Source organism: Chaetomium tenue, assembly GCF_020726465.1.
Source record: "Chaetomium tenue strain MPI-SDFR-AT-0079 chromosome Unknown F5144scaffold_1, whole genome shotgun sequence".
Classification (NCBI taxonomy): Eukaryota; Fungi; Ascomycota; class Sordariomycetes; order Sordariales; family Chaetomiaceae; genus Chaetomium; species Chaetomium tenue.
In genome coordinates, this window is record NW_027117329.1 from 398337 (window position 1) to 411164 (window position 12828).

The 12828-nt window shown below is 55.3% G+C and overlaps 6 protein-coding genes and 1 non-coding gene across 7 annotated transcripts; 4 read left to right on the forward strand and 3 right to left on the reverse strand.

The window, feature by feature from the left end:
- Positions 1-1190: 1190 nt before the first annotated feature.
- F5144DRAFT_542550 (uncharacterized protein) lies at positions 1191-2215 on the reverse strand (the record flags this gene model as incomplete). The annotated part of the gene is made up of 2 exons (XM_066787196.1): positions 1191-1706; positions 1784-2215. 2 exons carry the CDS (start codon positions 2213-2215, stop codon positions 1191-1193), a joined length of 948 nt encoding a protein of 315 aa, XP_066647639.1.
- A 1154-nt stretch (positions 2216-3369) lies between these two features.
- Positions 3370-5448, forward strand: F5144DRAFT_588088 (uncharacterized protein; the record flags this gene model as incomplete). Its single annotated transcript, XM_066789892.1, has 3 exons — positions 3370-3434; positions 3465-5132; positions 5187-5448. 3 exons carry the CDS (start codon positions 3370-3372, stop codon positions 5446-5448), a joined length of 1995 nt encoding a protein of 664 aa, XP_066647640.1.
- Positions 5449-6872: 1424 nt separating this feature from the next.
- F5144DRAFT_3587 (uncharacterized protein) lies at positions 6873-7510 on the forward strand. Its single transcript, XM_066784378.1, has 2 exons — positions 6873-7102; positions 7168-7510. Exons 1-2 carry the CDS (start codon positions 7003-7005, stop codon positions 7338-7340), a joined length of 273 nt encoding a protein of 90 aa, XP_066647641.1. The 5' UTR covers positions 6873-7002; the 3' UTR covers positions 7341-7510.
- Positions 7511-7770: 260 nt separating this feature from the next.
- F5144DRAFT_634596 (uncharacterized protein) lies at positions 7771-9578 on the forward strand. Its single transcript, XM_066792589.1, has 3 exons — positions 7771-8701; positions 8809-9036; positions 9116-9578. Exons 1-3 carry the CDS (start codon positions 7994-7996, stop codon positions 9551-9553), a joined length of 1374 nt encoding a protein of 457 aa, XP_066647642.1. The 5' UTR covers positions 7771-7993; the 3' UTR covers positions 9554-9578.
- A 25-nt stretch (positions 9579-9603) lies between these two features.
- On the reverse strand, positions 9604-10733 carry F5144DRAFT_478554 (uncharacterized protein; the record flags this gene model as incomplete). Its single annotated transcript, XM_066785111.1, has 2 exons — positions 9604-10339; positions 10390-10733. The coding sequence occupies 2 exons, from the start codon at positions 10731-10733 to the stop codon at positions 9604-9606; spliced, it is 1080 nt and encodes a 359-aa protein (XP_066647643.1).
- A 701-nt stretch (positions 10734-11434) lies between these two features.
- On the reverse strand, positions 11435-12106 carry F5144DRAFT_521657 (Mss4-like protein; the record flags this gene model as incomplete). The annotated part of the gene is made up of 1 exon (XM_066786721.1): positions 11435-12106. Exon 1 carries the CDS (start codon positions 11876-11878, stop codon positions 11435-11437), a length of 444 nt encoding a protein of 147 aa, XP_066647644.1. The 5' UTR covers positions 11879-12106.
- An 84-nt stretch (positions 12107-12190) lies between these two features.
- F5144DRAFT_t2 lies at positions 12191-12282 on the forward strand. Its single transcript has one exon. It is a non-coding gene; the product is annotated as a tRNA-Glu (tRNA).
- Positions 12283-12828: the final 546 nt, after the last annotated feature.

A 12828-nucleotide genomic window follows, 5' to 3' on the forward strand; every position in this document is an offset into this window, starting at 1 on the left:
GAAACTCCGAACGGTGTAATATAAGAGTCGAGTCTTTTCGGAGATCCCAGAAAGCTTACTCACGCTCCCGATTCTTCTCCGAACCCTGCTCCTCGGCGAGTGGCGTTCGGTATTCGGGCACCGATGAACTGCATTCGACATTGGGGGACACCCATGAGTCCTCCTGACACCACGCAAGCACACACTCGCCATGGTTTGCTCACCGAAACAATGAGCCCAGCCAGGCTACAGCAGGCCTAGCTTAGGAAAAGCTCCATGCCGATTTCCTTGAGAGATGGCGTCTGGGGGGCAGGTTGATATGGCATCCGGACCAGTAGATTCCAGACTCAGACATAAAAAGTACTTAGATACGTAAGTAGAGGAAGTATACGGACTATTCCGGCTGCCCTAGTCGCTAATACACGTGCAAGTTGACCTTTCCCCGCCATAATGAAAGTACTCTGGATATGTACATACCATCCCTGCATTCGTTAGACTGACACTACCGGCGCCGCCGATCGGCATCTCGTGCTGGTTGAGACATGAACAGGGCGAGAGCTTCCTCCACAATGGGAGAAACACGTGGCGTGTGTGCCATCTGGACAAGACTTAGCGGCGCACTCGTCGTCCCCGGTGCATGAGACTCCAATGGGCGGCAGGGGCGTTGTCATGTGTATGTCGGCCGTAACGGGGATGGGTACCCCAATCTCGCCGTCACCTTACTCACAGGTACCGCCCGCACCGCCGCCACCGAGAGCAGAGGTTGGTGAAAGTTAACCGCAAAAGGATGGACCAGATCGGAGTAGAAAACAGAAAATCGCGGCCTTTGCCTGCCCGGAAAAGCCTCAGGTAAGGAATAGCCAGACTTGAAACTCATATCATCAAATTGGACCTAGCGGGCACAACTACACTTAGGTCACAACGCCGGCAACGACGGTATATATATTGGTCCGCGCTCCCTGACCCGGGATGCTTCAGTGCTATATCGCTTTTTTGTCATCCAGGCGCCAGCCGGATGATGCACTTGTTTCACCTATTTTCTCCTGTGCGACTAGTTCTCTTACCATCAAAGACACCTGTTTTATATCACGGATCTTCTCTTAACATGACACCAAACGGAGCTTCTAAGCATACCTCACCGGGTTTTCAACGTTACAGGCTGTTCGATCGATCCAGAATAATGGGGGACATGTATGTATGCTCCCTGATCTCTAAAGGAGAACGAGAGAACGCAAGACGGTGGCCTCCCTATCAATGAAATGATTGTCTACACAGCTAAAGCCTATCTGGTGAGTCCCTCTCCGGCTTCCACCCCGAATTCTTTTGGCAGTGGTCGACTGGGCCTCTCCATTCACCTGAAACTCCCAATGGCGAACACCCCTCTTCTCGTCGCGATGCCCGTTGTCGATGCGAAAATCCTTGTTTTTCCACACCTTCCGAGAAGCCCCTGGACTGTCGTCTGCGTTTGCCTTCGCCTTCAATTTCTCGTAGATTTCTTTTCCCTCGGCCTCGAGCAGCTTCTTGAGTTCCTTACGTCCGGCCTTTGGGTATTCATCCGAGTCCGAGCCGTCATCAGAAGGTGGTGTGGGTGGGGTGACCGTGGTCCCCCCTGCATTCGTCGTGGCCCTGAAAGGCGCGGGCGGGGAAGAGCGGCTCCTCGGCGCGAAACTTGTGGTGGAAGCGTCCGCAGCGGGTGATCTAGGATCGGAGGAGGCAAATGCCGTATACTAGTTGCCAGCGTTGTTTAATCATAGTTAGGTACCGAGACAGTTGGTGGGGACAGGGATTCAAGGCCGGCACATACCAGCAAGTACCCTGCCGCTACGCCGATGCTCCAAGGAAACGGTAGCTCGATGCGCCACGAACCTCCCTCCTCATATCTCACGCTAACTGGGCGTGCTGAGGGACGTATTTCAAAAGCATCGGGCATGGCAGCATCAGGGGTTGCCGCATTGATAGCCGCAATACTAGCCGTATTACTGGCTACCTGGTTAGAGCGAACCTCTGCCTCGAATGTTGGCGCCGGACATGGACCGGACTCCGACTTCCGAGCGGGCGGCTTGGGGGGAGCGGGTTCGACGCGGTTGTCGGATTGGGAGTTTCCCTGAATATGCTCCCTGATTTTGTCCTTAGCTAGAAAGGCAGTGGTTACCCCTGCAACGGCGGCCACCGCCTGGCGGACCAAAGGGGAAGCTGCTGGGACAATAAGAGGAACCGCTGCCGGAACCGCCGTCATGGTTCGAGGGACGCCTGCTGTAAACTGTCTTTCGATAGAGGATACGGCGGATGGCGCTGAACTAGCAGCGGACCAGAGTTACTGATTTTCTCCAGGCTTTTGAGCAGGAGGAGGGGGGGGACGTTGAGCTCAAATGCCTCGGGCAATAATCAGAACAGAATCGATGCCCAACACCAGGTGCGGTAGCACAAAAATACCAGCTGACCCCCTGCTGACCATATGATGCATGGACGCATACGGTACCACAAACATGCCGCCGTGTAGGCCAGTAATGAGAGGACTCCTCATGCCACCTACCTGCAATCTCCAGCCGGTTCGGTTGGATATTCTGGTATTCCCGGGAACATCAGTTCAAGGACCAACTTGGCCAGAGGCAAGTACAGAACCAGTGACATCTGGGAGCCACGGATTGGGTGGCACTGGGTAATTGGTGTTCTCATGTCTTCCAAAGTTGCGCCAACTCGTATGGGAAAATGCAAATCGCACTGGCATACTCGCACTGGCTGCATGAGGAGTCGTGTTAAGATCTGACTTGTAAGTATTTACCTATATCGAGCCGCTGGGAGTGAGGATGTGCGCTAATACCACACCTTGTCACCGAACAATCGGTCCTAGGGATATGAACAGCCTGGATCACTGGATGAGAATCATGGGATTTCAAGACTGCCCAGGTAGGCACCTATTTCAAAAATAGTGTTAAGTCAACCAGTACGTTCTCAAGTAATCTTCACAAAGCTTTATTTAGTACCTTGTTCTTTCCTACGTTTCTAGAACTAGAATGCCCGACAGTTTGTGATTCACAATTTGGCGCCCCCTACGGGGGCAGCACCTAACCATCATCCTCAGTAATACCTGATATACTTCCCCAAAGTAGCTACCTACTTACTACAAAACTTGGATGTTATCTTGAAAGGCTTCGTCTCGACAAGTACCCCTTAACTTTAAACCACAAAGAATACGAATACCCACCGGGAGACTCGACCAAATGTCGGGTGCTGCGCGCATTGCGACGTCGCTCGATAGGACCCACTAGGCCGCACACAGGGGTAATTGGGTACATACATACACAGCACCCATTGCCATGCCCAGCTTGGGTGAGCGTGGGGTAACTTGGATGCGTTGATTTCCCTCAAATAACTTAACTGTCCACAACAATGGAGTCAGCGGGTACACATCCACGCTTCTCGCCGCTTGAGACACTGCCTCTTCATCTGTTCCAGTATCTCTGTGAATATGTTCCCTAGCGAAGTTTATTGTCCTTGTCGTCAGCGAGCAGCCTTTGCTACCAGGCGACCACGCCACGACGATTCCGCCGCGTGAAACTCAAAATACGCAGCAAGGAGAAACTCCGCCGTGACCTGGATAACCTTCTCGCCGTGCTCGGTCCCCGAGATCTATATCGCCATGTCCACCGAGTGGTAGCCAGCGGGTGTATGGACCCCAATAGCGGGTCTGAGGACCGTGATACGACGACCGACCCTATCACAGCGGATCACGACAGCGATGATGACAGCGACAGCGACAGCGACAGCCCCTTCGGGGGAATAATTGGTGCGGGGCCCCCCTTGTCGACACAGCAAAAGGAAGCACCAAACGAGGCCTGGCTCCCATTTGCAGTGTTCCTTGGCCAGTTGCCCGCCCTGACAGACCTGGTGTATGGTTGCACCCATCAATTACCACCCTGCGTCCTCACGGCATTGCATAAATACCACCCGAGGAGCCGTCTGCATGTCGACGCCTTCAGCCTCCGTAGCCTCCGCCAAGAGAGGCACCAACTACACGACATTGACCCGGATGACTTTGCGCTTGCCACGTCACCTTGCCTCTATAACCTCCACGCAATGTGCATACCTTATGACGACTGGGGTCGTTTCGACTATAACCTGGAAGCTTTGGAGCACATCGTTACGTCGGGGTGCGCCCCTGGGCTAAGAAAGATTAGTATCGATTACCGTAGTCCTTCAGGGACCCTCGCACTGGTGGACGCCCTCCAGGAACCGAGATACGCTTGGAAGGGGTTCTTCCTTTCAAGCCCAAACCAGGCCGCCATCAATCCGCAACAACAGACGTTAGGGCCGAGCCGAGGCCGACTCGAGACCCTAGTACTATCCGGCAACCACCGCGGCAATTACGGCAGCAGCCACGACGGCAGTCCCGACGGCCTCTCCCACTTGCAAGACTGGATCGCACGTACAGATTTTGGCCTTCTCCAGTGTTTTGAATATTACAGCGACATTTCCATCCAGTCCCTCCAATTTCTAGCTTCGATGGCCGCAAGTGGCAGTTTCCGTTCCCTGCGGAAACTGAGACTAGGAATCTTTGATAACACCCCCGGAAGTGACAATGTCCACCTCGACCAGTCGGCCGCTTCATTTCTGCAAGCCTTACCCCCACTTGAGGCACTCACGCTGGAAGCTTTCGTCGGTGCCCACTCCGTCGAAGCAGCCCTCAGCCGCCACGGTCCTACATTGCGCAGTCTGCGCCTGCTTCAATTTGATTCAGGCGTGGCGCACAATGACGTTGACACTGACGCCATCCGGGCCCGGGAAATCCAGCAGCGATGTCCCAGGCTCGAGGATATCGAGTTGCACGTGCGGCGGCGCCAGGGCGGGCCCGAGGAAGTGGCCGTCTACCAAACCCTGGGGCGGATCCCCCGGCTACGGCGCGCCACGCTGCGGCTCGACTGCCGGTCGCCGTATCGCGACCCGACCCACGACCGCAACATGCACCGCGGGACGCTCATGTTTTATGAAGAGCCCAGTGGCGACGCCGAGCGGGTGCGCAACACGCTGGTGAACCTCGCCCTCGATGAAACCCTCGCTACCGAGATCTTCCGCACGATCGCCTCTGCCGCTCCCAACTGCCCCTTGGGGCATCTGACGCTTGAGCCGCAGACCGAAGACATCATTGCGGAGCAGTTCCCAGACCTCGATTATTTCGCAAGATGGATTGGGCGGAGCTGAACACTCAGGAGGTGTGAAACGAGCGGTGCGGTGAGGGCGCGCGAGATCGATGTGGACCGGTATCATCGGCAGTACATACACAACAACCTCGAGCAAGTTGAGTATCAGGGCGAGAACGTGTGGGGCACGCTCTGGCCGAACAAAGGAGGAGATTGGCGGGATGACTGGCATGGCTTTCCTCTCTGGTGCGAGGGAGATGGGGTTGGAGGGGCGGGTGAGAAAAACCGTGACGGTCCGGAACTCCACGGGCCAACAGTTACCCCCTCATAGAAGTTCCTGGCAAGAGTTAAAAACCTGATGCCAAGGATCTAACAATAACCACCCTGACTTTCTCCCCGAATCGAGGACCGCCCTTGGGATGCTGTGTGACGAGTCAACATTCCACTAAGCGTTTTATGGTTGTATTAGCCGAGAATGACGCGCCATCCCAAGAGGCTGCCTCGAAGCGTTACCGCATTCAGGGCTGCTAATTCATGGGACCCGTCGAAGTTACGCCGAGATAACTGACACCGACTGTGGTCAATATGTAAAGCTCGCTTCTGCAGTCAGCAATGCAGACCTCTAAAGGATTCAAGGCCAGATAAAATATCATGTTTTGATGCTCGAGTCCGATGGCAAATATGGGTTCGGGGATCATTGCGAGGGAAAGGGTGAAGTAGGTCAGGGGTTGACACTGTTCGGGGCACTTACTGCGTGCCTTAACATACATGAAAGCACCATCAAGCTCCAACCCCAAACCAAGATTGACCGGATAGGCATCAGCAGAGATTTGCAACCCCAATTTGAGACCAGGGGGTGGGGGGTAGTCACATTGTCTGAAGGGGATGCAAAGACCATATTGATTCACCGAGGCCGGGCGCTCTAAGACAGCAGACACACCTACTTGTGCCAAAGCTTGGAACGAGTTTCTCCTTCTCCGCAAACTCGACGGTCTTGTGACTGGTTTTAGGACACGGCGGGCCGCCAACCCGGCCGGCTCGTATCCCGGCACATTGCCACTGTGGACTGCATCTGTCTAGGTGCATGTCGCCTCGAAGACATCTATCTACTGTACACACGATAGGCTGTGCTTTAAGACATGGGCCCAGATAGGTGACATCTCCATGCCTTTTCCTCAGTCTGTCTCCTGGATGCGGCCACTTCGCCTTGTGGGGCCGGACACGAGTCGGGCTTCTACCAGTGGTTATTGATACTCCCAGAGCAATGTCGTAGAAAGGCCGGGCAAGCTAGCGAGGTACCTCAGCGATGATAGGTCTCCCGGTTCTCAAGGGTACAAAGCGGATTAGCGGAATCTTACTGCTTATACCAATAGTCCCTAAGCAAATCCTTCGCACCGAGGACTCGCAAGTCCGCGGATCCCGTTTCAAAACAGAACGCCCGCGCCGGGGTAAGACTCGGGGGGCAAATACCCCGACTTCATCCGGACCCGGCCTGCGTCGCGGGGAAGGAGTGTCAGCACTTTAACCACGTCGGCACCAAAATGCTAGCCAACTGGCTGGTGGACTCAATAATTGACGTATCGGTTCCGGAGCGTAATGTCCGTCGCCTGAGCTGGCATTGCTAGCAACAATGTGAAAGTCGAACATCGAACATCGCGCACTCCGGGATGAAGTTGCTCCAACCGAGGGTTGTTGATTACTCGCAAAGGAATTCAGCTCTTTGAGATGGCTTGGTTCGCAGAAACGGCGTTTCGAAAAGTCAAACCCCGGTATAAAAGGATGTTGAGTCCGCGCTCTGAGACAGAATCTTGACTAGAACCACATCACAACATCGAAACCCAAAAGCACAACATCCAGCTCTACACTAAACTCTCACACCGCCATCATGAAGGTCTCCGCCATCACCACCATCCTCGCTCTCGCCATGGGCGCCGTCGCCCTGCCGGAGAACCCCGCTGCCGCACAAGAGGTCCACCTCGAAGCGAGTACGTTTGGTCCATAGTCCAGGTCACACCCCAATACGGACACTAACATTCTTAACAATCACAAGGAGCCGGCTGCCCCAACGGCCCGTCCATGAACGCCTGTGGCCAGCTCTGCGAGAGCAGAACCCTTCTCAAGTGCCAAGAGTGCAAGGATAGCGTGTGCAAGACTGCTTGCCAACACGGCGCCATGTTGAACAAGTGCCTCGACTGCTGCCGCAGCCGTTGCGTGACTTGCTAAATTGGAATGGGGACAGTCGCGCGCCAACGGGCTGTGCTTGGAGGAGAGGATGAGGGGGATGAGGGGGGTTGTGATTCAATGAGGACGACACTACCTACTTATATTGGGCTTGATTTCAAACTCATAGTTCCTCTGTTTATACTCCTAGCAACTTATGGAGTACACACGAGCTCTTATGCCTGAAACTATAAACGCCCCCCAACATTTTGTCTTCGTTGGTGGTTAATAGCAATCTGACCCATTTTGGCAACTGGTCTCATGTTGTTTTTCCTCTTCCGTTCTTCAGCCTCCCCGGATCGGTCGGCGCGGTTCACACTTACCCCGGCTTGTTGTACCCCTCACATCGGCAGTTGACACGACCTGGAAATTGGCACCCGGGCTCAAGTCATCTCTGCTTACATCTCCGTCTCAGCCCTTACCGACCTGGACCCACAGCGCCATCACTCCAAGCAAACAAAACCCCTTGCGCATCACAAACCCACCTCCCTCCTCCCAACATCCAACCCTCCAATTTCCAACCCTAGGTACTTTCCCACCCCAAACTCCAAATAACACAGCAGGCACGGGGCTTAACCACCAACGTCCACCCCAAACAACAACCACACACCCCCCCTAATTCACAACCCCCCCAAAGCCCACCTAAATACCTAACCATGCCCCCCCCAATACACCTCGCCCTCATCGGCGCCGGCATAACCGGCACCACCCTCTCCCTCGCCCTCACCCGCCGCGGTATCCCCCACACCGTCTACGAGCAGGCCGCCCAGCCCACCGAACTCGGTGCCGGGCTGGGCTTTGGCCCCAACGCTGCGCGCGCGATGGCGATTGCGGATCCGAGGGTGGGGGAGGTGTTTTTGAGGGAGTGTGTTAGGAGGGATGTGAGGAGGGGTGGTGACAATGGGGAGGGGGTGGGGGAGCCGGTGTGGATTGAGTTTTTGGATGGGACGGTGGATGGGGATGATGGGGAAGGGGATGGGGGTGTGGAAGGGGTGGAGCCGGTGTTTAGGGTGTTTGCAAGGTATGGGGAGGGGCATGGGGCGGTGCATCGCGCGAAGTGGTTGGAGGTGTTGATGGGGATGGTGCCGGAGGGGGTGGTACAGTTTGGGAAGCGGTTGGAGGGGGTTGAGCGGGTGGGGGAGAGGGTGGTGTTGAGGTTTGGGGACGGGACGACGGCTGAGGCGGATGCGGTTATTGGGTGTGATGGGGTAAAGTCGAAGGTTAGGGAGATCATGCTGGGTGGAACGGAGGCGGAAGGGGCAAAGTGTGGGTATAGTGGGAAATATGCTTATCGGTGTATGATTCCGAGAGACCAGGCTGTTCGTGAGCTTGGGGTTGAGCGGGTGGGAGTGTCCAGCTTATGGGTGAGTAACTTCTTGTGTCTGAATATCACGACGATTCGAAGAGAAGGGGTTCAAGATACAACTTTCCGAGAACGGATCTCCCAGCATGAGCTGACTGCATAGAGTAGATGGGCCACGGCCGACATGTTCTGACCTTCCCGGTGGGAAAGCCAGGAGAACAGTTTCTTAATCTCGTGGCCTTCGTTACGGACTCGAGCGAATCCTGGCCAAGCCAAGATGCCAGAAGCTTCACCCTTCCGGCGACAAGGGAAGATGCGCTGCGTGACTTTGAGGAAGGCGGCTTTGGCAAAACAGTACAGCGACTGTTACGTTTGACAAAGGACAAGATGGACAAGGTACGTTCACATCTAGTTTATATGTTACACCACCGCTACATCCTGCCTATCTGCTTGACAAATGCTAACGCGGACCCAGTGGGGTCTATTTGACCTGGCCGACCGCCCCTTACCCAAATTCTATTCCGATCGTATCCTTGTCATCGGGGATGCCGCCCACGCCAGCACGCCCCATCACGGATCTGGTGCCGGGTTTTGCATGGAAGATGTTGCTGTCCTTGCTTCGCTTCTCGAGGAAGACATCCAGGGAGATGATGCTAGTCCTATCGACGGACTACAAGCCATGTTTGCTGCATTTGACGCGAGCCGCCGTGAACGAGATCAGTGGCTGGTGCAGAGCAGTCGACGAGCTGCCGACTTGTACCAGTGGCGGTTGCCAAACACAGGCAGAGATAATTTTGAGGTGATGCGTAAGGATATTGAGACACGACAAGCTGTCTGCTGGGGTATCGATCTTGAAAAGGCAATACGAGAAGCTCGGGAGGACTTGAGGCGGAGAAAGTGTACACCTAAGTGACGGCTAGGACCCGGTGTGGCAGTCAAGAATAACAAGAGTACCTTGAAACCTCAGTAATGGTGCTCCCGATTCATGACGTTGATGAGCGGCTTCCCTTCCTTTAGGCTCTCGAGGTTCTTCTCGACGATATCTTGCATACGGGTCATGAGATGCGGTGTTTGCCAACTGACGTGCGGCGTGATAAAGACGTTGGGTGCGGTGAACAGTGGGTGTCCGTCGGGGAGTGGCTCGGGGTCGGCCACATCGATGGCGGCCCCCCTGATCTTGCCCTCCTGCAGTGCTTCTAGAAGGGCATCGCTGTCGATGTGCTTTCCGCGGGCAATGTTGCAGACAAACGTCTTCTTCTTGGACAAAATGTCGAACTGCTCGCGGCCGAGGATGTAGGTGGACGCTTCCGTCAGGGGTAAAGCCAGCACAAGGAAATCGAGGTCCTGCGCCAGGAAGTCATTGACGGCCTCCTTCGTCGCGCCGTGGAACCACTTCGTCGGGACAAGGCCATCCGGGTCCCCGGTCCCGGTGACGAAGTAGCTGTCGTCCTTGCGAGATTCAGGGGTCGATCTCTCGCTCCGAGTGTAGGCGTAGACTTCCATGCCCAGAGCTTGGCCAATCCTCGCGCACTGCCGTCCAATCGCCCCATAGCCGAGGATACCCATGCGGAGGCCGGGTGAGTCTAGGGCCAGCCCACTCAAGCGGGTCCATTTCTGTTCTTTCTGCTGCTCTGCGTAGGCGAGGAAATTGTGGTTGACCATCAACCAAGTGCCAATCACCCACTCTGCGATCTGGGGCCTGTAGAATGGTCAGCGGGAGTTCACGTTCATGGGATGTTAGTAACATACGAATGGGCCCCATTGGCGGTACAGAAGATAACATTTGGGTTCTTATACAAATCATGTGTGATCCATCTGTCGGCGCCGGCGGAGAGCAGCTGGATGTAACGGACGTTTCGCAACGACTCGGCTGGGTGAGGCCACAAGGTGAGGAGCATCGTGACGCCCTCGTAAACTTCTTCAGGCACCGGCGGTGGAGGAAATGTCTGGGGTTGGTTATGCCAGCGCACTGTGAGCCCGGGATGTAGTACCTTGAGCCGAGCTATCCACGTTTCGTTTGGTGGGACTGGGACACAGACAAGCAGCACATCATTGCTGATGCCCTTGGGGGTTTCGTTGGTGGCGGAGCTCATGGTGATATCGGTTTGGTGATTCGCGTTTGCAACGACCGAGTGTGGTGAGTGGCCTGGTTATACAGTCAAAGGGCAAACGGTAAAGGTGGTTTTTAAAGGAGAAAGGTGTGGATGACAGTGAGCTGTGTTTCCGTGTTTATTAATCTAGGCAGGATTCCCGAGAGCCGCCGGCGAGGAACCGCAGGGATCATACTTCGGGTGCCATTGGTTATCTCCGGGATGGGGGTGGTATTGCGGAGCATGCCCAGCGGAGCACGCGATTCATCCGTTCGGTCCGCACCGAGCTTTGCGACATCGAGAGATTCGGGGGTTGTATGGCCGCCTGGCAGCAAGCTTCAAAACTCGCAATCACCATGTCATGGTTCTTGTGGCTTCCTTCACGCGTTGTGCTGGAGAGGACACCAGCTTGGTCTCGGTCACGATGTCTCGCGAGCAAAGATGACGCACGGCGCGTGGAAAGCGTGGCTGGTAAACTCACGTCAGCACCGATGGTACTGCATCCGAATCAAGACCGAGTCTGGCTTCATCCCTCCATGTCTCCCCGAGCTTAACTCCGGGTTTCTTCACCACGTTCGCCATCTATTCGTACCCGAACCCAGTGCAACGGCTAAGCTGGCCAGGTAGAGCTGGGATCCCAAAATAACTACTAGGCAGTCATCAGCTCCCAAACCAAACCTTCACCCCCCTTCCTGTGTACTTTCCTAACCCTCCCTCCTCCCAGCCATTTTCCCGGGCGCCCCCTCCCACACCTCCACCCCCTCAGGCACCTCCACCACAGCACTCCTCGTATAAATATGCGCCGCACCCGTCCAATCCAACCCGGCCACCACCCCGCCCTTGATGCTCACCGTCTCCCTTTCGGTGCCATCACTGTCCCGGATGCGATGCAGCAGGCGCACGCCGCACTCCTTACAAAAGTAGCAGTCCATGGTGCCGCCGGAGTCGGTGGGGCGGGTCCAGAGCCGCAGTTTCGATGCCAGGTCCGCGGACAGCGGGAAGAGGCCCGCCGCGGGGAAGATGGCGCTCGTGCCGTAGGCGGAGGCCGATTGCTTGCGGCATTCGAGGCAGTGGCAGTGGTAGACTTTGAGCGGGGCGGGGGTTGGGGTGGTGAATTGGACTACTTTGCATTCGCAGGTTACTTCCATTGTGGGTAGTGGGTGGTGGGTTGATGGTTGTGGAGGGTGAGTGTTGGCTGTGATCTTGTCGTTTTTAGACCTTAGCGAGCGAGTGAGTTGGACGCGCCGACGCGGGGTTGCGTCGCGGGAGCTGTTTGAGTGACGTGAGGGCGTGGGGGGGGTGACCCCTGAAGAGTGGGAAAGGGGTGGAGCGCAAAATGGTTTGGACCAAGCAGTTCAAAGAAAAGGAGTGACCCCTGGCCCACATCGAAAATTTTGCGCGAAGAAAATGCCATTTCCGTTTGTCCGAATCCAACAAATCGGGACCACACACGATTCAAATCGGGTATGGTGTAGCGGTAACATCGTTGACTCTCACTTCTCAGGAGTGACTGCTCTCTCAACAGCCCCGGGTTCGACTCCCGGTATCCGAGTCTCTATCTTTTTCCTTCGAGGTTCACCTCGTTTCCTTTTTGCTTTACAAACCTCACGACCGCAACTTGTGGGAGGCAATACCAGAGAACTTGGCTTGACAAAAATAAATGTGCAATAGGGCGATCTCCGCACGCTCGCCGCTTTTAGAAACGGAATTTCCCATTTAAAGTTCAGCTTCTCGGCGATTCCATCAAGACATTTGCAGATCCTTAAACCGCTAGCCAGGCCCCTGGGCCCCTCCATGTCTCAAATGCGCAATGCACGAAGAAAAAGCAACATTCAAAGGCCGGATCATGACGCCAAGTTCTAGGCGTTAACCGGGATGCGTTGCGTGGCTTGATGGATCAATAAGGTTTGCCATTGACGGTTGGTGCAGTTGAGAAAGGCCGCTGGAGCGGACGAAAGGGTCCCAGCGGATATTCAAGGCTGGGTGTGTATGTTCGGCTAAAGTCAAATGGCAACATGATCGTGATGCTCACCTCTTGGACTATTTCCAGCGTTGGGCAGCGCTATCTCGCGTATCGTGATACAAGTGATCAGCGGCC

Bases quoted from the DNA above. Each gene is read 5' to 3' on its own strand.
- F5144DRAFT_3587 (XM_066784378.1), top strand. From the start codon at position 7,003: ATGAAGGTCTCCGCCATCACCACCATCCTCGCTCTCGCCATGGGCGCC. The intron at 7,103-7,167 runs GTACGTTTGGTC...AACAATCACAAG, and splicing joins AGAGGTCCACCTCGAAGCGA to GAGCCGGCTGCCCCAACGGC.
- F5144DRAFT_634596 (XM_066792589.1), top strand. From the start codon at position 7,994: ATGCCCCCCCCAATACACCTCGCCCTCATCGGCGCCGGCATAACCGGC. The intron at 8,702-8,808 runs GTGAGTAACTTC...TGCATAGAGTAG, and splicing joins TGGGAGTGTCCAGCTTATGG to ATGGGCCACGGCCGACATGT. The intron at 9,037-9,115 runs GTACGTTCACAT...ACGCGGACCCAG, and splicing joins CAAAGGACAAGATGGACAAG to TGGGGTCTATTTGACCTGGC.